Source organism: Carcharhinus amblyrhynchos, chromosome 27 (assembly GCF_965287045.1).
Source record: "Carcharhinus amblyrhynchos chromosome 27, sCarAmb.v2.hapA, whole genome shotgun sequence".
In the NCBI taxonomy this organism is placed as follows: domain Eukaryota; kingdom Metazoa; phylum Chordata; class Chondrichthyes; order Carcharhiniformes; family Carcharhinidae; genus Carcharhinus; species Carcharhinus amblyrhynchos.
The window spans coordinates 41923942-41951467 of NC_137350.1; the positions used below are offsets into that span (position 1 = coordinate 41923942).

The 27526-nt window shown below is 43.9% G+C and overlaps 1 protein-coding gene across 1 annotated transcript in view; it reads left to right on the forward strand.

Annotated features, from left to right (window-relative positions):
- plekhh3 (pleckstrin homology, MyTH4 and FERM domain containing H3) overlaps positions 1 to 27526 on the forward strand; it is a 125242-nt gene that overhangs the window by 38466 nt on the left and 59250 nt on the right. The window contains exons 7-8 of the mRNA XM_080213388.1: positions 20797 to 21094; positions 26551 to 26758. Coding sequence (XP_080069514.1) covers positions 20797 to 21094; positions 26551 to 26758 — 506 coding nt within the window. The remainder of the gene's footprint in view (positions 1 to 20796; positions 21095 to 26550; positions 26759 to 27526) is intronic.

The following is a 27526-nucleotide window of genomic DNA, read 5'->3' on the forward strand; positions in this document are numbered from 1 at the left end:
TTCTGATTTACAGAGAGTTGCTGAAACATGCCAAATATACAAATACAAGGCACATAGTCCTGCGAGAATAGCAAAGAATGGCAAAAGAAAATGAGATATTCTTTTGGTTTCCAAATCTCATTTTGTCATCTCATTCACAAATGACAAATTAGTTTTTAGCTCAGTGATTGGCAGTTGATTTCTAAAACCAGCGCTGAAAGTGGAGAAAATAATAGTGTTAAAATATTAATTTATTTGCCTGGAATTTACTGTCAGTTGCACAGAATGAACAGGTCATTTAGTGCTAACAGCTGTCCAGAGGAAGGGTGGGTCATTCACTGCTAACAGCTGTCCAGTGGAAGGGCAGGTCATTCACTGCTAACGGCTGTCCAGAGGAAGGGCGGGTCATTCACTGCTAACAGCTGTCCAGAGGAAGGGTGGGTCATTCACTGCTAACAGCTGTCCAGTGGAAGGGCGGGTCATTCACTGCTAACAGCTGTCCAGAGGAAGGGCGGGTCATTCACTGCTAACAGCTGTCCAGAGGAAGGGCGGGTCATTCACTGCTAACGGCTGTCCAGTGGAAGGGCGGGTCATTCACTGCTAACGGCTGTCCAGTGGAAGGGCGGGTCATTCACTGCTAACAGCTGTCCAGAGGAAGGGCGGGTCATTCACTGCTAACAGCTGTCCAGTGGAAGGGCGGGTCATTCACTGCTAACAGCTGTCCAGAGGAAGGGCGGGTCATTCACTGCTAACGGCTGTCCAGAGGAAGGGCGGGTCATTCACTGCTAACAGCTGTCCAGAGGAAGGGCGGGTCATTCACTGCTAACAGCTGTCCAGTGGAAGGGCGGGTCATTCACTGCTAACGGGGTTTGGGTGTTCTTGTCAACCAGAATTTGCTCCACTGCAGCACCATCTACAGGAATCTGCATGGAGGACAAATCACATTGAAGGATCCTTATTAAAATGTGCAGGGAGACTGGGATCCCCCACTCATACCCTCCTGTCAGACCTAACGCTCCACCTTCAATTTCTACCAAAAGAAAGAAAGGGGAAAAGAAAATCATGCAGGAAGCTATTTTGAATAGGTCTGACAATGGCATGGGAATTGCAATGTGTCACCAACCAATGTCCATTTGTGAAATTGCAGGCAGTGTTATAACAATGTCTGCACCCTGCCAGCACAAATTGTGCTACTTGCTGGTTCCAACAACAGGTGGGTCCAAGTTGGATTTTCCAAGCATCAATTTAAGTTAGCATGTACTAAAGGGATTGTTCGTATTGGGTAGAGCTGCTTCAGGCATTTGAGCAGGAAAGTAATCTCTCAGGAAAACATTGAGGAAGGCATAACATGGGGAGAATGAGACTCCACACTTGTAAAATTACATTTAGTAGTTATGGCTTATCCTATATTCATGGACGCGAACGAGACTCCAGGATGGTAGTCTGCCTCCGTGGTGCTGGGGTACTGGATGTCTCTGAGCAGATAGGAAGCATATTAAAAAGGGAAGGTAATCAAACAGATGTCATTGTACACATTGGTGAAAATGACGTAGATAGAGCAGGGCAATCCTGCAAGAGCAATTCAGGGAGTTGGGTGCTAGGCTAAAAAGTAGGGCCTCTAGGGTAGCAATCTCTGGACTGCTCCCAGTGCCACGTGCTAATGAGGCTAGGAACAGGGAGATTGTACAATTGAACGCGTGACTAAAGGACTGGTGCAGGAGGGAGGGCTTCAAATTCGTGGATAACTGGGAAGTCTTCAAGAGAGGATGGCACCTGTACAAGGACAGGTTCCATCTAAACTGGAAGGGCACGAATGTTCTGGATGGGAGTTTTGCTGGAGTGTTTCAGGAGGGTTTAAACTAATGTGGCAGGGGGGTGGGGATCAAAACAGTAGGTCAGTAAGCACAGAGGCTGGGGACAAACTTGGGGCCAGGACAAGGCTAGATAAGAAGAAGAGCATTCTGGAGGAGGATGACCTTAGTGGGCCTGGAGGTCTGGAGTGCATCTGCTTCAATGCGAGGAGCATAACAGGTAAGACAGACAAACTTAGGGCCTTGATGCTTACGCGGAATTTGGATGTGGCTGCGGTGACGGAGACTTGGTTAAAAGAAGGACAGGACTGGCAGCTGAATATTCCGGGGTATAAATGTTTTAGGCGAGACAGAGCAGGGGCTAAAAGAGGTGGGGGAGTAGCAATATTAGTTAGGGAGCGTATTACAGCGGTGCACAGGGTGAATAATTTAGAGGGGTCATGTAACGAGTTACTGTGGGTGGAGCTCAGAAACAGGAAGGGTGCGTCACTATGTTGGGAGTATACTACAGGCCATCCCAACAGCCCATGGGAAGTGGAGGAACAGATATGTAAGGAGATTCTGGATAGGTGCAGAAAAAATAGGATTGTTGTAGTGGGAGACTTTAATTTCCCTGGTATAGATTGGAAATTGCTTAGGGCTGGGGGTCTGGACGGTGAGGAATTTGTAAAATGCGTACAGGAAGGTTCTTTGGAACAATATGTAGATAGCCCAGCTAGAGAGGGGGCTATACTAGACCTAGTACTGGGGAATGAGCCAGTCGGATTAGGCAGGAATTGGTGGCTGTAGATTGGGAGAGGCTGTTCAGGGGTAAATCCACATCTGGTATGTGGGAGTCTTTTAAGGAGCAGTTGATAGGGCTGCAGGACAGGCATGTGCCTGTAAAAAGGAAGGATAGGAAAGGTAGGATTTGAGAGCCGTGGATAACCAGGGAAACTGAGGATCTGATGTAAAAGAAAAGAGAGGCGTACATTAGCTCCATGCAACTAAAAACAGATGGAGCACTGAAAGAATATAGAGAAAGTAGGAAAGAACTCAAAGGGGGAGTTAGAAGGGCAAAAAGAGGTCACAAAATGTTCTTGACAGACAGGATTAAGGAGAATTCTAAGGCATTTTATTCATACGTTAGGAACAAGAGAGTTATCAGAGGAAAAAAATCGGACCTCTCAGGGACAGAGGAGGGGAATTATGCTTAGAATCCAAGGAAGTAGGGGAGATCCTAAATGAATACTTTGCATCAGGAGAGGGACGTGTTGACTGGGAGTGTCTCAGAGGGAAGTGTTGACCCGTTAGAGAAAATCTCCATTACAAGGGAGGAAGTGTTAGGTTTTTTAGGGAACATTAAAACTGACAAATCCCCAGGGCCTGATGGCATCTATCCGAGACTGCTCAGGGAGACAAGAGATGAAATTGCTGGGCCTCTGATGGAAATCTTTGTCTCTTCATTGGACACAGGTGAGGTCCCAGAGGATTGGAGGATAGCGAATATGGTCCCATTATTTAAGAAGGGTAGCAGGGATAACCCGGGTAATTATAGGCCGGTGAGCTTGACGTCCGTGATAGGGAAATTGTTGGAGAGGATTCTTAGAGATAGGATGCGTGCGCATTTAGAACGGAATAATCTCATTACTGATAGACAGCATGGTTTTGTGAGAGGGAGGTCATGCCTCACAGATTTGAAGGAGTTTTTTGAGGAGGTGACAAAAACGGTTGACGAGGGTAGAGCTGTGGATGTCGTCTATATGGATTTTAGTAAAACGTTTGACAAAGTCCCTCAAGGCAGGTTGGTGCAAAGGTTAACTCTCATGGGAGAAAAGGAGAGGTGGCTAGATGGTTGGAGAACTGGCTTGGCCGCAGGAGACAGAGGGTATCAGTGGAAGGGTCTTTATCCAGCTGGAGGTCAGTGACCAGTGGTGTTCCGCAGAGCTCTGTACTGGGACCTCTGCTATTTGTGATATATGTAAATGATTTGGAAGAAGGTGTAACCGGTGTGATCAGCAAGTTTGCGGATGACACGAAGATGGCTGGACTTGCGGATAGCGATGAAGATTGTCAGAGAATACAGCAGGATATAGATAGACTGGAAAATTGGGCGGAGAAATGGCAGATGGAATTTAATCCAGATCAATGCGAAGTGATGCATTTTGGTAGGACTAATGTAGGGCAGAGTTGTAGAATAAATGGCAGAACCAACAAGAGTATAGGCACACAGAGGGACCTGGGTGTGCAAGTCCACAGATCCTTGAAGGGGGCAGCACAGGTGGAGGTGGTGGTGAAGAAGGCATATGGCATGCTTGCCTTTATAGGACCGGGCATAGAGTATAAAAATTGGCGTCTGATGTTACAGCTGTATAGAACGTTGGTTAGGCCACATTTGGAGTACTGCATCCTGTTCTGGTCGCCACACTACCAGAAGGACGTGGAGGCTTTGGAGAGAGTGCAGATGAGTTTTACCGGGATGTTGCCTGGTATGGAGGGTCTTAGCTATGAGGAGAAATTGGGTAAACTGGGATTGTTCTCCCTGGAAAGATGGAGAATGAGGGAAGACCTAATAGAGGTGTATAAAATTATGAGGGGCATGGATAGGGTGAACAGTGGGAAGCTTTTTCCCAGGTCAGAGGTGACGATCACGAGGGGTCATGGGCTCAAGGTGAGGGGAGCGAGGTTTAACTCAGATGTCAGACGGACGTATTTTACACAGAGGGTGGTGAGTACCTGGAATGCGCTGCCAAGCAGGGTGGTGGAGGCGGACATGCTGGGATCGTTTAAGACTTATTTTGATAGTCACATGAGCAGACTGGGATTGGAGGGATACAGAAGAATGGTCTAGTTGGACCAATGAGCAGCACAGGCTTGGAGGGCCGAAGGGCCTGTTTCCTGTGCTGTACTGTTCTTTGCTCACTTACACCTGAGTACATCAGCACTGGCTTTCTATGCTGTAGAGAACTTCATGTCCTACCGTCGATTTCAAGGCTGAAGTTATCGACAGGATAGTTATATTGTAACATGCAGAGAAGGATATCTCATCAGCAACTTCTGATTTCTGCATTGACTGGAGGGGTTTGGGACAGAGAAATGGCGATTCTGATCATGGGATGGAGTGAGGGAGATACTGGCTCTGATTGCAGACGGGGGACCCCTGGAGACCTCCATGATGGGCGGGGAAGGTAATTTTTTGCTCTGATAGGAGTGCCCTAATCTCAGTGCAGCCGGCCTTTACTGGTGTGTTTCACGCCCTCAACATGACGGTGTGAAACAGCCCCCCGTTTATGTTTTTGACAAAGTGCCATAAGAACTGAAGTGAAAACTAGACTGTGTCTCTGCATAGAAACACTCCGATTTTCAGTCAAACATTGCCATGTTTTGGTAAGATCCAGTCCTGTGCCTCCCTTACAGTATCCCTGTAACTTATCTCACCTTGTTGCTTGTTTTCCTGTGTGTGTGAGTTTGTGTGTGTGTGCTTTCCCAGTCTGTCTTTCTCTCCCTCTCTCTATCTCTATCTCTATCTCCCCACGGTCTGGACCCTTGACAATCTGTAGGGCTGTGAATGGAGCTGGAGGTGGACCCTGAGTGACGCAAAAACATGGCCTCTAAGGAATAAGCAAATTGAAACAAAACAAAGTTAAATGGGTTGACCCTGAAGCGAGGAGTTACTGTAGATGGGATAACATTAAACTCTATTGTAGTGCGTGAACTAGAGGAAGAGCTGTACCATTATAATAAGCAATGGGCAGCATGGTAAATCCTATCTGAAATTCCTCCTGATGAAATTTATCGGAAAGAAGTATGAGGAGAAACAGTTGGTGGGATTCTCTGGTCGTGGCTGTGGCGGGACATGTTGAGGCAAGAATGTGAATTTTGGCGTTCTAGCCAAAATGCCATTCACTCTCAGTGATACTGGAAAATCCCAGCCACAAACGAGGACAGAAGACTTTGGCCAATATAAAATAAGTAGAACAATTTTAAAGGAGGTGTAGGAACAGAGGGAGTGGGTGGTATAAGTAGTCAAACATTTGAAGGTGATAAGACAAATTGAGAAGTATGTGATAATTGACTTTACGTATCGAGACATCAGAGTGTGAAAACAAGGAAGCCAAGCCTTATAAAACACTGATTATGTTGCAGCTGGATATTGTTCCCAATTCTGGACATTGCATTTTAGAAAAATAAGTCATTACATTTGAGATGATGACAAAGGGGATTTACAGAACAGTAACAGAGGTGAGGGAATTCAGTTAATATGGTATTAAGGCCAGGCTGATGGTAAATGTCAAGCTGCCCAAATCCCAAGGGGAAACTTGAAACAGCAGCCAAAAATGCTTTATGCAATCTGTAAAGTACGAAGAGAGGTTCACCTGGGAATGATGCTTCTGACTACCAGTGATTTTATAGAAAAGTAAAAATTTGTTATGAAATAAAGAAAAAGGCAAAACAGAATTACACTTAAACACACAAATGGCTTCCTACGGTAAACAGTACTTTAAAACAGTTCCAAAGAATTTGAACTACCCTCAGAGCTAACCACGATTCAGTGACTATCCTGAGAGATTTTAAAATCTATAGAATTCCAGTAATTTTTACTACACACTGCCTTTGTTTTCTCTTTGGGTGTCCTCTGAGACTAAATGCAGTGCATTCTTCAGGTCTGGCATTGTTCACACTGGTTTCTGGGAGTTCTGACTAGTTTTCTTACTGTCTTCTGGGTGATTGAAGCAGCCACTGTCTCACATAGGTTTCAGTATTTCTTTAATAAATTCTTTCCCTTTGATCTCTCCATTGACTCCTTAGAAATGCTTTCTTGCCAGAGTTGTTTAAATCATTTTTATACTTTTGTTCTTAATTTCAAAGAAATGTAAATTTACCCAATCATAACCTACTTGCACCTTTCTTTTACAACCTACATTATTTTCCTTTGAACTGAAACAACCCAGTCAAATCTACTCCTGTTATTGACTAACATAAACATCTGTTTGAAGTCCCTCTGGGTTCACCTTATCAAAACCATCTCTTATTGTTGTTAGCTAAGATCATCAGAGTCACCCTGTCTCTTCCTCCAATTAGCATACTCGTAAATCTTCAGCAGCTTGTGTTCTTGTACATCAGAAATATGACAAAGAACAAAGAAAATGACAGCACAGTAACAGGCCCTTTGGCCCTCCAAGCCTGCACCGACCATCCTGCCTAACTAAACTAAAACCCTCTATTCTTCTGGGGACCATATCCCTCTATTCTCATCCTATTCATGAATTTGTTCAGATGCCTCTTAAAACTCGCTATCGTATTTGCTTCCACTACCTCCCCGGTAGCGTGTTCCAGGCACCCACCACTCTGTAAAAAAAAAACTTGCCTCGTACATCTCCTTTAAATCTTTCCCCTCGCACCTTAAACCTGTGCTCCCTAGTAATTGACTCTTTCACCCTCGGAAAAAGCTTCTGACTATCCACTCTGTCCAAACCCCTCATAATCTTGTAGACTTCTATCAGGTTGCCCCTCAACCTCCGTTGTTCCAGTGAGAACAAACCGGGTTTCTCCAACCTCTCATAGCTAATGCCCTCCATACCAGGCAACATCCTGGTAAATCTTTTCTGTATCCTCTCCAAAGCCCTCCACGTCCTTCTGGTACTGTGGCGACCAGAATTGAGCACTATATTCCAAGTGTAACCTAAGATTCTATAAAGCTGCAACATGACTTGCCAATTTTTAAACTCAGTGCCCCGGTCGATGAAGGCAAGTATGCCATATGCCTTCTTGACTACCTTCTCCACCTGCACTGCCACTTTCAATGACATGTATATCAATGATACTACCAACAGAAAAATATCAAATTTCTTTGTTTTCTTGACAGTGGAGAAGTTGGAATTGTTATGCACTGCCTGAAAAGACAATGCAAACAGATTCAATAGTAATTTTCAAAATAGAATTGGATAAATAATTGAAGGGGAAAAGCCCTGGCCAATATGGACACTGTAGGGGAGTGATTTTGAATGAATATCTTTACTGAAGAGCTAGCACAGATACTGTGGGCTGAAAGGTTTCCTGTGTTGTATTCTCCTGTTTTTAAAAATGTTACCCATAAACTGTCGACAGATTTGTTATTTGAACGTTCATAGATTAAAATCCCACATGAAAATAATTGAATTAGCTTCCTGTGCTAGGTTATTGAAGACAAAGGTTTTTAACAGATATTGAATGAATACTCTGCATCTGATAACTCAGAGACTTGGCATGTTTAAAATTGTTAGGAGGAGGCATTAAAACAAAGAACAGTACAGCACAGGAAACAGGCCCTTCGGCCCTCTAAGCCTGTACTGCTCATTGGTCCAACTAGACCATTTGTTTGTATCCCTCCATTCCCAGTCTGCTCATGTGAATGTCCAGGTAAGTCTTAAACAATCCCAGCATGTCCACCTCCACCACCCTACTTGGCAGTGCATTCCAGGCCCCCACCACCCTCTGAGTAAAAAAAACGTTCTTCTGATATCTGAGTTAAACCTCGCCCCTCTCACCTTGAGTCTGTGACCCATTGTGATTGTAACCTCCGACCTGGGGAAAAACTTCCCACTGTTCACCCTATCTATACCCTTTATAATATTGTACACCTCTATTAGGTCTCCCCTCATTCTCCGTCTTTCCATGGAGAACAACCCCAGTTTACCCAATCTCTCCTCATAGCTAAGACCCTCCATACCAGGCAAACATCCTGGTAAACCTCCTCTGCACTCTCTCCAAAGACTCCACGTCCTTCTGGTAGTGTGGCGACCAGAACTGGATGCAGTACTCCAAATGTGGCCTAACCAATATTCTATACAGCTGCAACATCAGACTCCAGTTTTTGTATTGTCCGACAATCTTCATCGCTATCAGCAAGTCCAGCCATCTTTGTGTCATTCGCAAACTTGCTGATGACACCAGTTACACCTTTCTCCAAATCATTTATATATATCACAAATAGCAGAGGTCCCAGTACAGAGCCCTGCGGAACACCACTAGTCACAGACCTCTAGCCAGAAAAAGACCCTTCGACTGATACCCTCTGTCTTCTGTTGCCAAGACAGTTCTCTACCCATCTAGCCACCTGTCCTTGTATCCCATGAGCCTTAACCTTTTTCACCAACTTGCCACGAGGGACTTTGTCAAACGCCTTACTGAAATCCATATAGATGACATCCACGGCCCTTTCTTCGTCAACCGTTTTTGTCACCTCCTCAAAAAACTCCTCCAAATTTGTAAGGCACGACCTCCCTCTTATAAAGCCATGCTGTCTGTCACTAATGAGGTTGTTCTGTTCTAAATGTGCATACATCCTATCTCTAAGAATCCTCTCCAACAACTTCCCTATCACGGACGTCAAGCTCACCGGCCTATAATTACCTGGGTTATCCCTGCTACCCTTCTTAAATAATGGGACCACATTCGCTATCCTCCAATCCTCTGGGACCTCACCTGTGTCCAATGAAGAGATAAAGATTTCCATCAGAGGCCCAGCAATTTCATCTCTTGTCTCCCTGAGCAGTCTAGGATAGATGCCATCAGGCCCTGGGGATTTGTCAGTTTTAATGTTCCCTAAAAAACCTAACACTTCCTCCCTTGTAACGGAGATTTTCTCTAACAGGTCAACACTTCCCTCTGAGACACTCCCAGTCAACACATCCCTCTCCTTTGTGAATACTGATGCAAAGTATTCATTTAGGATCTCCTCTATTCCCTTGGGTTCTAAGCATAATTCACCTCCTTTGTCCCTGAGAGGTCCGATTTTTTTTCCCCCTGATGACTCTTTTGTTCCTAACGTATGAATAAAATGCCTTAGGATTCTCCTTAATCCTGTCTGCCAAGAACATTTTGTGACCTCTTTTTGCCCTTCTAACTCCCCCTTTGAGTTCTTTCCTACTTTCTCTATATTCTTTCAGTGCTCCATCTGTTTTCAGTTACCTGGACCTAACGTACGCCTCTCTTTTCTTTTATATCAGATCCTCAATTTCCCTGGTTATCCATGGCTTTCGAATCCTACCTTTCCTATCCTTCCTTTTTACAGGCACATGTAGCACAGTAGCACAGTGGTTAGCACTGCTGCTTCAGAGCTCCAGGGCCCTGGGTTTGATTCCCAGCTCGGGTCACTGTCTGTGTGGAGTTTGCACATTCTCCTTGTGTCTGCATGGGTTTCCTCCGGGTACTCCAGTTTCCTCTCTCAGTCCAAAGATGTGCGGGTTAGGTTGATTGGCCATGCTAAGAAATTGCCCCTTGGTGTCTAGGGATGTGTAGGTTAGAGGGATTAGTGGGTATAATGTGTAGGGATATGGGGGTAGGGCCTGGCTGGGATTGTGTTCAGTTCAGACTCGATGGGCCAAAGGGCCTCTTTCTGCACTGTAGGGTTCTATGATTCTATGGTTAGGTGCTTTGGCCGTGCTAAATGCCTGTCCTGCAGCCTTATCAACTTATCATCAGTTTTTGTGAGAAAGAAGGCGGCTAAGAGGGGACCTTATTGAAACATGTAAGATGATTAGAGGTTTAGATAGGGTGGACAGTGATAGCCTTTTTCCTCGGATGGAGAAAGCTAGCACGAGGGGGCATAGCTTTAAATTAAGGGGTGGTAGTTATAGGACGGATGTCAGAGGTAGGTTCTTTACCCAGAGGGTGGTGAGGGATTGGAATGCCCTGCCTGCTGAGGTTGTAAATGTGCCTAGTTTGGGGGCATTTAAGAGATCTGTGGATAGGTTTATGGATGGAAAGGGTTTGGTTTAGGTTAGAGGGTCATTGCTTTTTAACTGGTTGGCACAACATCGTGGGCTGAAGGGCCTGTTCTGCGCTGTTATGTTCTATGTTCCTTAAAAGACTCCCACGTGCCAGATGCGGACTTACCCTCAAACAGCCTCTCCCAATCAACGGCCATTAATTTCTGCCTAATCCTGCTATTGTTAGCCTTTCCACAATTTAGCACTTTACCCGTAGGACAACACTCATCCTTGTCCACTGCTATCCTAAAGTTAACAGAATTGTGGTCACTATTTGCCACATGTTTCCCTACTGAAACTTTGACGACCTGACTGGGCTCATTTCCCGGCACTAGGTCCAGTATAGCCCCCTTTCTAGTTGGACTATCTACATATTGTTCCAAAGAACCTTCCAGTACGCATTTTACAAATTCCTCTCCGTCCAGACCCCCAGCCCTAAGCACTTTCCAGTCCATACCAGGGAAATTAAAGTCTCCCACTACAACAACCCTTTTTTCAGCACCTATCCAGAATCTCCTTACACATCCGTTCCTCCACTTCCTGTGGGCTGTTGGGTGGCCTGTAGCATACCCTCAACATAGTGATTGCACCCTTCCTGTTTCTGAGCTCCAGCTCACAGCGACCCATTACATGACCCCTCTAAATTGTCCACCCTCTGCACCGCTGTAATATGCTCCCTAACTAATATTGCTACTCCCCCACTTCTTTTAGCTCCTGCTCTGTCTCATCTAAAATGTTTATACCCCGGAATATTCAGCTGCCAGTCCTGACCTCCTTTTAACCAAGTCTCTGCCACTGCAACCACATCCAAATTCTGCGTAAGCATTTAGGCCCTAAGTTTGTCTGTCTTACCTGTTACGCTCCTCGCATTGAAGTAGATGCGCTCCAGACCTCCAGGCCCACTGAGGTCATCCTCCTCCAGAATGCTCTTCTTCTTAGATAGCCTTGCCCTGGCCCCCAGCTCAACCCCAGCCTCTGTGCTTACTGACCTACTGTTTTGATCCCCATCCCCTGCCACATTAGTTTGAACTCTGCCGAAACATTCTAGCAAAACTCCCAGCCAGGATGTTAGTGCCCTTCCAGTTAAGGTGTAACCCATCCTTTCCGTACAGGTGCCATCCTGTCTTGAAGACTTCCCAATGATCTACGAATTTGAAACCCTCCCTCCTGCACCAGTCCTTTAGCCACGCGTTCAATTGTACAATCTCCCTGTTCCTAGCCTCACTAGCACGTGGTACTGGGAGCAGTCCAGAGGCCCTACTTTTTAGCGTAGCACCCAACTCCCTGAATTGCTCTCGTATGACCCCCCTGCTCTTTCTATGTACGTCATTTTTACCAATGTGTACAATGACATCCGTTTGATTACCTTCCCTTTTTAATATGTTTCCTACCCTCTCAGAGACATCCAGGGCCCTGGCACCAGGCAGGCAGACTACCATCCTGGAGTCTCGCTCGCGCCCACAGAACCACCTGTCCGTGCCTCTAACCATCGCGTCTCCCACCACTATTGCTCTCCTAATCCCCTTCTTTCCCTTCCGGGCCACAGAGCCTGTCTCCATGCCGGTGATCTGGTCCTCATGGCTTACCTCTGGAGAGTCATCTCCCTCCACAGAGTCCAAAACAATATACCTATTTTTGAGGGGGATGACCACCGGGGATCCCTCCACTGACTGTTCATTCCCCTCCCCTCTCCCATCTGTTGCCCAGCCCTTACTACTATGGGAGACAGCCACTGGGGTACTCTTTGGTACGTCACCCTCCTGACTTTTACCCTTCCTAACTGTGACCCACGTGTCTTCCTCCCGAGGCCCTGGTGTGACTTCCTGCCTATAACTTCTATCTATTAATTTCTCATTTTCCCTGACTAAACTGAGGTCATCGAGCCGCAGCTCCAGCTCCCTAACACGGTCCCTCAGGAGATGCAGTTCCACGCACCTGGCACGGATATGGACTTCCAGGAGGCAACTCGTCTCCAGGAACTCCCACATCCGACACTGAATGCAGCAAACTGGCCCCTCACTCATACTTGCCATTTCCTTTATAGTTTTGGAAGAACAATCAAACAAAAAAACAACAACCTATCTTGCCTCTGCCTGTTTTCATAAGAACATAAGAAATAGGAGCAGGAGTAGGCCAACTAGCCCTTTGAGCCTGCCCCGCCATTCAATAAGATCATGGCTGATCTGTCGTGGCTCAGTTCCACTTTCCCGCCCTCTCCCCATAACCCTTAATCCCCTCTCTTATCAAAAACCCATCAACCCGCGTCTTAAAAATATTTAGCGAGGCAGCCTCCACCACTTCAACGGGCAGAGAATTCCAGAGATTCGCCACCCTTTGAGTGAAGAAGTTCCTCCTCAACTCCGTTCTAAACTGCCCCCCCCCTTTATCTTGAGGCTGTGCCCCCTTGTCCTACTATCCTTTCTGAGCGGGAAGAGTCTCTCCACCTCTATCCTATCCGTCCCATTCATCATCTTATACGTCTCAATGAGATCTCCCCTCATTCTTCTAAACTCTAACGAGTACAAGCCTAGTTTAAACATAGAACATAGAACATTACAGCGCAGAACAGGCCCTTCGGCCCACGATGTTACGCCGACCAGTTAAAAGACAATGACCCACTAACCTAAACCAATCCCTTTTCGTCCATAAACCTATCCACAGATCTCTTAAACGCCCCCAAACTAGGCGCATTTACAACCTCAGCAGGCAGGGCATTCCAATCCCTCACCACCCTCTGGGTAAAGAACCTACCCCTGACATCCGTCCTATAACTACCCCCCCTTAATTTAAAGCCATGCCCCCTCGTGCTAGCTTTCTCCATCCGAGGAAAAAGGCTATCACTGTCCACCCTATCTAAACCTCTAATCATCTTATATGTTTCAATAAGATCCCCTCTTAGCCACCTTCTTTCCAGCAAAAACAACTCCAAATCCCTCAGTCTCTCCTCATAGGACCTCCCCTCCATACCAGGCAACATCCTGGTAAACCTCCTCTGCACCCTCTCCAAAGCCTCCACATCCTTCCTGTAATGTGGGGACCAGAACTGCACACAGTACTCCAAGTGCGGCCGCACCAGAGTTGTGTACAGTTGCAACATGACGCTGCGACTCCTAAATTCAATCCCCCTACCAATGAACGCCAAGACACCGTATGCCTTCTTAACAACCTTATCTACTTGATTCCCAACTTTCAGGGATAATTTAGGGGTAATTTCAGGGATAGTTTATTCAGCCTCTCCTCATAGCTCAACCCCCTCAACTCCGGTATCAGCCTAGTAAACCTCCTCTGCACTCCCTCCAAGGCCAAAATATCCTTGCGTAAGTACGGCGCCCAAAACTGCACACAGTACTCCAGCTGCGGCCTCACCAATGCCCTATACAGCTGCAGCAAGACCTCCCTACTTTTGTATTTTCGCTGAAGCCTGGTGAGCCAAAGCCCTTACAGCTCACTCTCGGTTCGCTGCCCGCTCCCAACGCTGCCTGCTGTATACTGCAGCCTTCCTTTTATACTTTGTGCGCTTAAAAAAAAAACCCTTCCCAGCTCACCCCGCGGCCCACTTCCACTTAACTTTTAAAGTAAGTTTAAAAAAAAGCGAATAATTTTTAAAAAGTCAGTCGCTTACCTCTCTCTCTTGATCCTCCTACCTGCTTGTTCCATGAACAATGAGATAGAACATTAGATAGACTTTCTGTACTTAAAAGTTGATAAAAAGCCAAAACCAGATGAGATGCATCCAAGGATACTGAAAGAAATTGAGTGTGGATGTCACAGAGGAACTGGTTGTATTTTTTGAATCTTTTTTAGACTCTGGGGTGATGCTAGAGAAGTGAAGACTGGCAAATGTTACACACTGCTTCCAAAAGTTATAAGCTCAGAAACTACTGACCAGCCAATTTAACGTTGTAGTGGAGATGCTCCTGGAAACAATTATTTGGGACAACATTACCATTCGCATAGACAAATGTAGATTAATTAAGGAAAACTGGCACTGATTTGTTGAGGGCAAATCGTATTTAACTGACATGCTTGGGTTTTTTGAAGATAGAAAAGAGAGGGTTGATGTGGTGTATATGGATTTCCAAAAAGCATTTGATAAAGTGCTGCATGACAGACTAACAGACTTGTGAGCAAAGTTATAGTTCGTGGAATAATTAGGGCAGCAGCAACATGGATATGGAATTGGCTGAGTGACAGAACAAAGTAATGGTGAACAGTTATTGTTCAGGCTGGATGAAGTGGATGAGTTCCCTGTGGGTTGATAATAGAATCCCTACAGTGCAGAAGGAAGCCATTTGGCCATCGTGTCTGCACCGACCACAATCCCACCGAGGCCCCACAAACTCACCCTAGCTGTTCCCCTGACACTGAAGGGCAACTTAGCATGGCCAATCCACCTAACCCGCACATATTTGGAGGAAACCACAGCACCCGGACTAAACACGTAGACACCAGGGAAAATGTGCAAACTCCATACAAACGGTGTACCGAGCCGGGAATCGAACCCGGATCCCTGGAGCTGTGAGGCAGTGCTAACCGCTGTGAAATCATGCTGCCCCATTGGGATGTTGTGACCCTTGCTCTTCCTGATATATATTAATGACCTAGACTTTGGTGCATGGGGCACAATTTCAAAATTATGGATGACACAAGACTTAGAAGTGTTGTAAATAGTGCCTGTGTAAACTTCAAAAGGATGTAGACAGCTTGATGGAATGGGTGGATAAGTGGCAAATAAAATTTATTGTGTAGAAATGTGAACTGATTAATTTTGGCTGAAGGAACGCATAGAGACAATGTGAAATAAAGATACAATTCTAAAGTGCTAAAGTGAATGCAGGGGCAGAGGGATCTGGGAGTAAATGTGCATATGTCATGAAGATAAATCTTATTAAAATTAAACCATAAAGTATTATGTATGGTTATTAAATTGTACAATATCCTAAGCTTTATTAATAGAGGCATAGGGTACAAGAGGAAGGAGGTTATGTTAAACTTGTATGAAATACTGGTTTGCCCTCAGTTGGTGTATTGCAACCAATTCAGAGCGCCACAGTTTGGGAACAATATGGAGGTATTGGAGAGAGTGTAGAAAAGATTCATGAGAATGACTCCAGGAATGAGGAAGTTCAGTTACAAAGATAGATTGGAGAAGCTGGGACTGTTTCTCTTAGGGAAGAGAAGGCTGAGAGGAGATTTGATTGAGGATTTCTAAACCATGAGAGGTTTGCACAGAGTGAAACTGTGATTGAGGGATTGAGAATCTAGAGAACAAAGATTAAAGGTACTTGGCGAAAGAAGCAATGTGAGGAAAAGCTTTTGCACGCAGTCAGTGGTTAGGATCTAAAATGTGCTGCCTGAGTCAAAGTGGGAACGCAGATTCAGTTAGGCTTTTAAAAATATTTCATTCATTCATGGGATGTAGGGATCACTGGCTAGGCCAGCATTTATTGCCCATCACTAGTTGCCCTTGAGAAAGAGGTGGTGAGCTGCCGCCTTGAACCATAGCCGTCCATGATGTGTAGGTAGACCCACAGTGCTATTAGGAAGGGAGTTCCAGGTTTTTGACCCACTGACAGTGAAAGAACTGTGATATATTTTCAAGTCAGGCTGGTGAGTGATTTGGAGAAGAATTTGCAGGTGTGTTGCTGCCCTATTCCTTCCAGCTGGTAGAGATTGCAGGTTTGGAAGGTGATGTTGTGCTGTGATGAGTTACTGCAGCACATCTTGTAAATGGTCCACACTGCTGCTATTACATATCAATGATGGAGGGAGTGAATGTTTGTGGATTGGAGGTGCCAATAATTGGGCTGCTTTGTCTTGAATGCTGTCGACCATCTTGAGCTGTTGAAGCTGCATCCCTCCAAGCAAGCAGAGAGCGTTCCATCACCTTCCTGACTTCTGCTTTGTGCAGGGTGGACAAGCTTTGGGTATTGGATCATTATCTGAAAATGAAAAACTTGTAGGACTCCAGTTTAGCAGATTGGTACTAGGTAAATTGTTTCTTCAGAGGGCTGGCAGCGACATAATGGGTTGAATAGTATCTAATACTATTCTGTTCTTTTAAGATGGGGCCTCTTACTACCTTTGTTTAGCTGATTGATTTAAACCACTTCCCATTGGTTGAATAAAAGAGATAGAAACTAGCAGTTGCTTCATGAGTCCCAGGTTTCACTCACACAAGCTCAAATCTGTTCGCTGACATTCCCTGAAGAACTCAAAGAGTATGTTAATCAGGAGTTTGAATCTTTGTTGATTTATTCTCTACTAATCTCAGGATAAGGCATCAATTCTAGAATCTGTGCCTTCTGTCCTCTGCAGAGATCCAGCTGACAGCCAAAGAATCTGGAGCCTCCCTGTCTGGTTCGTTCAACAAGGTCCCTGTTAAATGATTTCATTGTCGACTTTTTTGTGTTATTGGTGTCTGGACAAATGACCAAATGTTTAGTCTGCACATGATTGGGGTTTTTTAATTCATTTACGACACTTGGGCATTGCTGGCTTGATCAGTATTAATTGCTCATCCTATTTGAGTGTCAACCACATGCTGTGGTTCTGGAGTCACACATAGGCCAGACTAGGTAAGGATGGCAGATTTCCTTCCCTAAAGGACAGTAGTAAACAAGATGGGTTTTTACAACAATTGATAATGGTTTCATATTCATCATTAGACTGTTAATTTCAGATTTTTATTGAATTCAAATTTCACCATCTGCCTTGGCAGGATTCAAACCCAGTTCCCCAGATCTTGCTCTGGGTCTCTGGATTACTACTCCAGTGACAATACCATTAGAGAACTCCCTTGTAAGAAGAAATAATTTGCTGATAGCCAACACTGATATAGACTGCACCTGATCCTTAACTTGTGAGGCCTGAAGAGCTTTAATATTTGAAGGTACTTGGAAATCTAGGCCTGAGGGGAGGGAAAACAATCATCGTCACCAGAGAAAAGGTACTGTGAAAACTATTAGACCTAAAGGCTGACAAATCCACAGGACCAGATCGTCAGCATCTTAGGGTCTTAAAAGAAGCAGCTGCAGAGATAGTGGAGGCATTAGTTATAATCTTCCAAAATTCCTCTGATTCTGGCAGGGTCTCAGCAGGTTAAAAAATATCAAATGTATTCACTTTATTCAAAAGGTGAAATCAAAGGTCTCTGAGCCTAATATCTGTTCATAGGGAAATTGGTGGAATTCATTATTAAGTAATTATGGTAGGATGTTTAGAAAATCATAATGGGTTCAAGTAGAGTTAACATGATTTTGTGAAAGGGAAATCATGTTTAACTAATAGAGTTGCTTGAGGAAATAAGGTCACTACGTAATGGGTAACAGATTACGATGAATAAAGAATGGTTAGCAGAGAGTAAGAATAAACCTGTATTTTTCAGCTGTAACTAGTAACACAGATCAGTGCTGGGACATTAACTATTTACAATCTTTATCAAAGATTTGGATGAAGGGATCAACTGTTTGATAGTTAAGTTTGCCAATGACACCAAAATAGGTAGGAAAGCAAGTTGTCAAGCGGAGGTGAGTGCCTACAATGGGATTTAGATAGGTTAAAGCAGTAGACAAAATTTGGCAAATAGAATAACACTAATAAATATGAACGTATCCACGTTGGCAGGAAGAGTAGAAAAATAGTGTATTATTTAAATAGAGAGATTGCAGAGCTGAGGAAAGACAGATTTGGGTGTTCTTGTACATGAAACAGAAAATGTTAATATGCAGATGCAGCAAGTAATTAGGAAGGCAAATGGCATGTTGATGTTTATTATAAGGGGAATGGAATATAAAAATAGGGAAGCTTTACTGGAGCTGTGTAGGGCCTTGGTGAGACCATATCTGGAATACTGTGTACAACTTTGGATACAATTGCAGTAGAAGCATTTCAGAGAAGTTCACTTGACTCATTTCTGAAATGAAGGGCTTATTTTACGAAGAAAGATTGGGCAGGCTTGGCCTATACCTATTGGCGTTCAGTAGAATGAGAGATGATCTTAGTGAAATATGCAAGATTCTGAGGAAACTTGATTGTGTTAGGGACCAGATCAGAAACTCTAAGGTATATTGTGAAGTTAGCCTAGACACCAACTTTTGTTTGATTTTGGCATTAGGGTGAGCATAAAGTGTTTTGCTCCAGGTACGATTTAGTTGACCCACTAGGAAGCTTTTGTAAAACAAACTCTATTTAACAACACAGTTAAAATATAGCAAAAAGAATTAATATAATTTTTATCAATGAAATACAATGAATTATAACATGACAAGTTATAATTTTTAACAGCTATCACTATAGTTCCAATGTAAGCATCCCTCTTCAGAATAAGTTAGCGCAAAAAGAAACGGCTGATGTGGAAGCTAGGTTCCAACTTTTAACCCCTTTGGATGATACAGAAAGACGCTTGTCTTCTGATTTCCATGGCGTAGTCTTCAGAGAAAGATCCATCCCCAAATGACAGAACTTCAGTTCAGAGGAGTTTTAGTAGATTGATTCCAGAGGTGAGGGGTTTGGCGTTGAAGAGAGATTAAACAGTTTAGGCCTATACTCTGTGGAATTTAGAAGAATGAAGGGAGATCAAATTGAGGTATTCAAGTTGATTAAAGGTATGGATAAAGTAGACGTGGAGCGGATGTTTCCTCTTGTGGGGCATTCTAGAACAAGAGATCACAGTCTTAGGATACGGGACAGCAAATTTAAAACAGTTTTGGGTGGAAACTACTTCTCCCAAAGGGTTATGAATTGTGGAATTCGCTACCCCAAAGTGCGGTGGATGCTAGAACAGTGAGAAAATTTAAGGAGGTGTTAGACAGATTTTTAGTTGGTAATGGGTTGAAACGTTATGGGGAGGAGGCAGGAAAATGGGAATGGGGAGCATATCAGAGCCATGATCTAATGGCAGAACAGACTCGATGGGCCAAATGGCCTAATTCTGCTCCAATATCTTATGAACTTCAAAGAAAGAGACTGTTTTTCTGGCAGATCAATCTTCAAAAACAAGAGAGAGAAAGAGAAACAGAGAGAGTTACTCTCTGTAAAGATCCCAAGCAGCAATTGAGTTGATTTTATTAGATAAACTTAGTCTGATCCAATCACATGATTTTTCCTGTCAATCAACTTAATCAAGCCCTACTCTGAAAAACTTGAGGGGGAAACACTAAACAGCACTACATTGGCCCAGATTAAAACAAACATTCTAGCAATTAGGACCAATTATGCTTCTGCAGTATCAACAGAGCTACTGGTTATGGACAAAGTAGCACCGGTGAATAGATCTGACTGCTAAAACAAATCCAGCACAAGAAACATGATCCAAATACATTTCTTAAAGGCACAATATCATCACAATTTTGATTTTGGGAGGATGCTTCCTCTTGTGGAAGAGACTAGAACTAGGGAACACAATTTCAGAATAAGAGGTCTCCCTTTTAAGACAGAGATGAGGAGAATTATTTTCTCCAAAGGTTATTAGTCTATGGATTCTCTTCCCAGAAAGAAGTGCAGGCTGGGTCATTGAATTTATTCAAGGTAGAGTTAGATAGATTTTTGATAGATAAGGGAGTTGAGGATTATGGGATACAGGCAGGAAAGTGGATTTGAGACAACAACCAGATCAGTCATGGTGGATCATAATAAGACATAGGAGCAAAATTAGACCACTTGGCCCATTGAGTCTGCTCCACCGTTCAATCACAGCTGATATTTTTCTCATCCACATTCTCCTGCTTTTTCCCCATAACCCCTGATCTTATTAATCAAGGACCTATCTATCTCTGCCTTAAAGACATTCAATGACCTGGCCTCCACAGACTTCTGTGGCAAAGATTTCCACAGTTTCACCTGTCTCTGGCTGAAGAAATCCCTCCTCATCTCTGTTTTAAAGGATCGCCCCTTTAGCCTGAGGTTGTGGCCTCTGGTTCTAGTTTTTCCTACTAGTGGTAACATCCTTTCCATGTCCACTCTATCCAGGCCTTGCAGTATCCTGTAAGTTTCAATAAGATCACCCGTCATCCTTCTAAACTCCAACGAGTACAGACCCAGAGTCCTCAACCGTTCCTCATACATGATCTTATCAAATGTTCAAAGGGTCAAATGACTTCCTTCTCCTAACTTTCGTTCTTTTGAAGGAGCCTCAGCATTTGCTAATTCTACAAACTTTATGACACTGGATTGTTTGAAGCAAGTATAAATTGCAAAATTGTTGGATTCAAAGCACTGGTACAGAGGGTTGGTGACAGCCTAGTTATGCTAACTCTTTGCTCTCTAATTTATTCTAGTCAAGAACACCAAAGGTTACACAACACTCCAGGATGAAGCTGTCAAAGTTTTTAATTCACTACAACAACTAGAGACTGAACGAGATCCTATCCCACTCATTCAAGGAATCCTGCAAACATGTCTGGACTTGGAGTCTCTCCGAGATGAAGTCTACTGTCAGCTGATTAAGCAGACGAGCAACCCCCCACATGTGGGAAGTGTCGGTGACTTACGCAATTGGCAGCTGCTCATGTGCATGAGTGTCACTTTCCTCCCCAGTACCACTGTTCTCAAATACCTCAGGTTCCACATCAAAAGGTGAGGAGAATATGCATAATCATAGCTATTAGGCTGTGGGAGTAACCCAGTGCTCCATATCCATAGCTCAGGCAAAGTATTTGAAGTTCCGGGTATACAGGTCAGAGAATGGAGCTAATCATCCAGAGGAATATAGTCTTTTAATTAAGACAGTGATGAGGAGAATTTTTCCCCCAGCATCATGAGTCTTTGAGGCAGTCTTCATCTATAAGCGGAGAAAGCAGAGTCTGAATATTTTTAAGACAGAAATAGTAGATTCTTGATAAGCAAAGGGAGGTGAAAGGTTGTCGGGATAGGCAGGTATGTGGAGTTGAAGTTACACTCATATCAGCCACGATTTTATTGAATGGTGGAGCAGGCTTGAAGGGCCTTAATGGCCTCCTCCTGCTCCTAATTCACATGTTTTTATGACTTTGTGAACACTGTTTTTCATGCAACAGGTGAGAAAGGCAAAACTTTTCACATTTAATTAAAAGACTAAAAATCCCTCTGGACAAATTGTGCTCCATTCTCTGATCTAGTGTGGGCCTGGAGTGGGCCCCCGCCTATAATGTCTTTCCATTGCATCAATGACTGTATTGATGCCACTTCATACTCTCCTCTGAACCTGGAAAAATTTATCGATTTTTGCTTCCAATTTCTAACTCTAACTTCCATAAAACATAAAAATTAACTGTAAAAGTTTATATGGATATGTAAAGAGACAAAGATTGACAAAATCAAATGTAGGTCCCTTACAGTCAGAAATAGGAGAATTCATAACGGGGAATAAAGAAATGGCTGAGGAATTTGTACTTTGCTTCAGTCTTCACAAAGGAAGACATGAATAATGTACCAGAAGTGCTGAGAGAAACATGTTTTAGTGAGGCGCTGAAGAAAATCAGCATTAATTGAGAAATTGAGGTTTGGGGAAATTGATCGGATTGAAGGCAAATAAATCTCCAGGTCCAGATAATCTTCAACCCAGAGTACTTAAGGAGTAGCTCTGGAAATAGTAGATCCATTGGTGATTATTTTTGAAAATTCTTTGGACTATGGAATAGTTCCTACAGATTGGAGGGTAGCTAATGTAAGCCCGCTATTCAAAAAGGGATGTAGGGAGAAAACAGGGAACTATAGACCATTGAGCCTAATGTCTGTATTGGGAAGTTGCTAGAATGTATTATCAAGGATTTCATAACTCAGCATTTGGAAGGCAGTAGGATAATCAACATGGATTTACAAAAGGGATATCATGCTTAGTGAATCTATTGGAATTTTTTGAGGATGTAACTAGTCGAGTTGACAGAGGAGAACCAGTGGATGTGGTTTATTTAGACTTTCAGATAGCTATCAACAAAGTCTCACATACAGATTACTATCTAAAGTTAAAGCACATGGGATTGCAGGTAATGTTTTGAGAAGGATGGAAAGCTGTTTAGGGGATAGGAAACAGAGTAGACATAAATGAGTCTTTTTCTGATTGGCAGTCAATGACTAGTGGGATACTGCAGGGATCTGTGCTTGGACTCCAACTGTTCACATTATATATTAATGATTTGGAAGAGGGAACTGAATGTATTAACGCCAGATTTGCAGATGATACAAATTTGGGTGGGAGGATGTACTGTGTGCAGTTTTGGGTGCCGTACTTACGCAAGGATATTTTGGCCTTGGAGGGAGTGCAGAGGAGGTTTACTAGGCTGATGCCGGAGTTGAGGGGGTTGAGCTATGAGGAGAGGCTGAATAAATGAGGCTTGTACTCGTTAGAGTTTAGAAGAATGAGGGGAGATCTCATTGAGACGTATAAGATGATGAATGGGATGGATAGGATAGAGGTGGAGAGACTCTTGCTGCTCAGAAAGGATAGTAGGACTAGGGGGCACAGCCTCAAAATAAAGGGGGGGGCGGTTTAGAACGGAGTTGAGGAGGAACTTCTTCACTCAAAGGGTGGTGAATCTCTGGAATTCTCTGCCCATTGAAGTGGTGGAGGCTGCCTCGCTAAATATTTTTAAGACGCGGGTTGATGGGTTTTTGATAAGAGAGGGGATTAAGGGTTATGGGGAGAGGGCGGGAATGTGGAACTGAGCCACGACAGATCAGCCATGATCTTATTGAATGGCGGGGCAGGCTCGAAGGGCTAGTTGGCCTACTCCTGCTCCTATTTCTTATGTTCTTATGAGCTGTGAAGAGGATGCAGGGATGCTTCAGCATGATTTAGACAGGCTGAATGTGTGGGAATCTGCATGGAAGATGCAGTATAGTGTGGATAAAAGTGAAGTTATCCTCTTTGGTAGTAAAAATAGATTATTACTTGACTGGGTGCAAATTGAGAGAGGTGGATACTCAGTGAGACCTTGGAGTCCTCATTCATCAGTTTCTGAAAATAAGCACACAGGTACAGCAGGCAGTGAAGAAGGCAAAATGGTATGTTGGCCTTCGTAGCAAGAGGATTTGAGCATAGGGATATGATGTTTTACTGCATTGTAGAGGGTGAAGGTGAGTCCACACCTGGAGTTTAGTGAGCAGTTTTGGTGTCCTTATCTGAGGAAGGATGTTCCTTACTATAGAGGGAGCACAGCGAAGGTTTACCAGGCTGATTCCTGGGGTGGCAGATCTATCACATGAGGAGAGGCTAAGTGGGTTAGGATTATATTCACTGGAGTTTAGAAGAGCGAAAGGGGATCTGATTGAAACTTATAAAATTCTAACAGTGTTAGACAGGGTAAATTCAGAAAGAATGTTTCCAGTGGTAGGGGGTTCAGAACTAGGGGTCATAGTTTGAGGATAAGGGGTAAACCTTTTAGAACTGAGGTGACAAGAAATTTCTTCACCCAGAGGCTGGTGAGTGTGTAGAATTCATTACACAGAATGTAGTTGAGACCAAAACATTGTCTGATTTCAAGAATAAATTAGATAGAGTATTTGAGGCTAAAGGGATCAAGGGATATGGGAAGAAGGGGAATTAGGATATTGAATTCATTGACCAGCCTTGATCAAAATGTTGGAGCAGGGTCAAATGGCCTACTCTTCTAGTTTCTATGTTTTTACATCCATCTCCAACACTTCTCTCCTTTACCTCTCTGGTCCATTTGGCGTGATAGGCTGACAACCAACTTCCGCAGCTACCTCGATTACACTCCTCATTTCCTGCTTCCTAAAGGACTCCATCCAATTCTCCCAGTGTCTCTGGCTCTGATGCAGGTGTTTTGATATTGCCACTTTCAAAAACAACACTTGTGCTGTGTCTGCCTTTTTACTTAACAATCCCTCCCCTGTGATTGGCAGGGCATTCAACCAGGTCTGATCCATTTCTTGCAGCTCTGCCCCTCCCTCCCAAACCCAGGATAGGGTCCCTCCTGTCCTCACTTTTCATCCACCGGACTTCACATTCAAAGAATCATCCTCTGCCATTTCCGTTAACTCCAGCAAAAACATCTTCCCCTACTTCTCCCTCCCCAGCATTCAAGGCTCCAAACACTCCTTTCAGATGAAGAAACATTTCACTCCAATTTGGTCTACTGTACTTGCTGCTCCCATTGTGCTCTTCTCTATATTGGAGAGACTAAAAGCAGATTGGGTGACCACCTTGCAGAGCATCCTTTCCAGTCTACAAGCACGACCCCAACTTTCCTTTTGCTGCCATTTTAACTCAGCATCCTGCTCCCATGCCCACATGTCCGTCCTTGGCTTCCTGCAGTGTTCCAGTGATGGCTGGCACAAACTGGAGGAACAGCATCTCATCTTCAGATTGGACACAGAAAGCAGGACCCAGAATGAGTTCAACAATTTTAGACTGTGACCTTTTTCTTCCATCTTCACCCCTTTTTTAATAGAGAAAAATTCCCATTGCCCTGGCTCCCACCAGATGTAGGTAGAAAATTGCAGGTCACCATCACTTGCTGCGTGAAAAACTTCTTTCTCACATTCCCCTCTGCATTCTTTGCCCAAAACCTTAAATGTTTCCCCTAGTCCATGTACTGTTAGAAAATAGCAAGTTTTTAAAATCTACTTTATCTAAACCTGTCACAACCTCATATACAATCAAATCTTCCCTCAATTTCCTTTCAATGTTCCAGTTTCTGCAACTTAACTTGTAATTAAAATCCTCCGCCCTGGAACTAATCTGATGAACCTCCTCGGCCCCATCCTTCCTTAGGGGGCGGTAACCAGAACAGGACATAAAACTCTTATTATGGCCTATCCAAAACTTTAAAAGGTTCAGCATAATCTCCCTGCTTTTCTACTCAACATCTTTATTTGTGAACTTAAGATCCCAAATGCTTTGCTAATTGTTCTCAATATGTCCCCATAGAATTCCAACAGTGCAGAAAGAGGGCATTCAGCCCATCGAGCCTGCGCCGACAATAAACCTGCCCAGGCCTATCCCCGTAACCTCATGCATTTACCATGGCAGATTCCCTTCCCTAACGGACATTAGTGAACCAGATGAGTTTCATGGTCATCATTAGATTTTATAAGTCCAGATGTTTATTGGATTCAAATTCCATCATGGTGGTATTCCCTGGGTCTCTGGATTATTAGTCCATTAACAATACCAGACATCATCGCTTCCCCGTGTACCTTTCAACCTTGTAGGAATGTGCCTAACTTGTAGTTGAAAAATCTTCCCCAGATTACCTGTTGTCCAGTTACAGTTTTCCTTGCCAATCTATTTACCCTTGCCATTGAAGTTAGCCCTCTTGCAATCACCAATGATTTATCTCTTTTCTGTTGTAGTCTGCACAGTCTCTTCTACTGGTGAAAGACAGGTTGAAAAACTGCTGCCCTTTTACAGCAAAGTGATTGGTTAGGATTAAGAATGCACTTGCTGAAACTGTGGTGGAGTCAGATTCAATTGTGGTTTTGAAAAGGGAATTGGATAATTACCTGAAGACAAGTAATTACAAGAGTACAGGAATTGGAACTAGCTGAGTTGTTACAGAGATCTAGCATGGGCATGAAGGGCTGAATGGCCTCTGTCTCTGTAATCATTTGTGAACCTATGATTTGTAAATAGTGGAAGAGTTTCATAGTTTCCTTAGTTCCAGAGCCACACTTAGCTCCCAATATAGAAGCCTCTAAATGTTCAAGTTTGGTATTAAAACAGAGCTTAAGATGAATTGTATCATACAGTCTGTTCCTGATCTGTTAGTGGTGGGGGATGGGATGGGGTGGGGTGGGGGGTGGGAATGGCAGGGGTGAGGGAGTATTTTCTGTGAGGCACATTCCCCTAACTCCAGCTCGTGTGCTTGTCGGCTGCAATGCTGAAAGCGAATGTTGCACAGAAACGAGGAATTAGGAATCGGCTCATTCGGCCAGCGATGGCATCTCCAGAACACTGACTGTCCTGCAACAGGCTTGAAGCTGAATCCCAACCTTTTCACCAGCTGTTGGAAGCTGAGTGCTTTGGGTCGATTGGATGATCTTTAAACTTGTGATTAATTTTTCCTTTTTACACTTTCATCCTTTCCAAGGTCACAGAATGAATTTCCAGGGACTGAAATAGACCAATTTGCAGAATTTATCAAAGCTTCACTGGAGAAAACTAAATGCAGGGAATGTGTACCATCCTGCGAAGAAATTGTGGTCTTGATGAAACAAGAGGAAATGAGCTGCACCATTCACTACGCTGGCTCCAAGGTCTGCAAGATCAACATCAATTCTCACACAACAGCTGACGAGGTAAGAGATGAAGCTGGCCAAACCATGACATCAATATCATTGACCAGAAACTAAACTGGACTATCCATATAAATACTGTGGCTCCAAGTGCAGCTCCGAAGCTGGGAATTCTGTGGAGAATAACTCACCCCCTGACTCCCCTAAACAGGTGTGAATAACGGAATGATGAAAACAGCTGCCACAAAATGGGGAAAAAACAAGTAAAACTGAAGAGAGAAGGAAAACTCGAAGAGGCAGAGATTACAATCTAAAATTGTAATATTAGGTCTGGAAGGTTATAGAGTACCTAATCGAAAGATGAGAATGCTGTCCATTAAGTTGCTCCCAAGACAGGAATGTGGTGGAATACTTCCCACTTGCCTGGACAAGTGCAGTTCCAACAGCACTCAAGAAGCTCAGCACCATCCAGGACAAAACAGCCCGCTTGAATGACACTTCAGTCCACACTGTTCCTTCATTATTGTTGGGTGAAAATCCTGAAAACTCACCTAATAGCACTGTGGATGTAACTGCATCATGTGACCTGCAGCAGTTCAAGAAGGCAACTCACCACCACCTTCTGAAGGGAAATTAAGGACGGGCAGTAATTTTTAAAAATATTCACGAACAGGATGTGAGTATTGCCCATCCCTAGTTGCCTTTGAGAAGGTGGTGGTGAACTTCCTTATTGAACCTCTGTAGCCTTTGAGATTTAGATATACCCACAATGCTGTTAGAGAGGGAGTTCCAGGATTTTGACTCGGTGACAGTGAAGGAACGGCCGATATA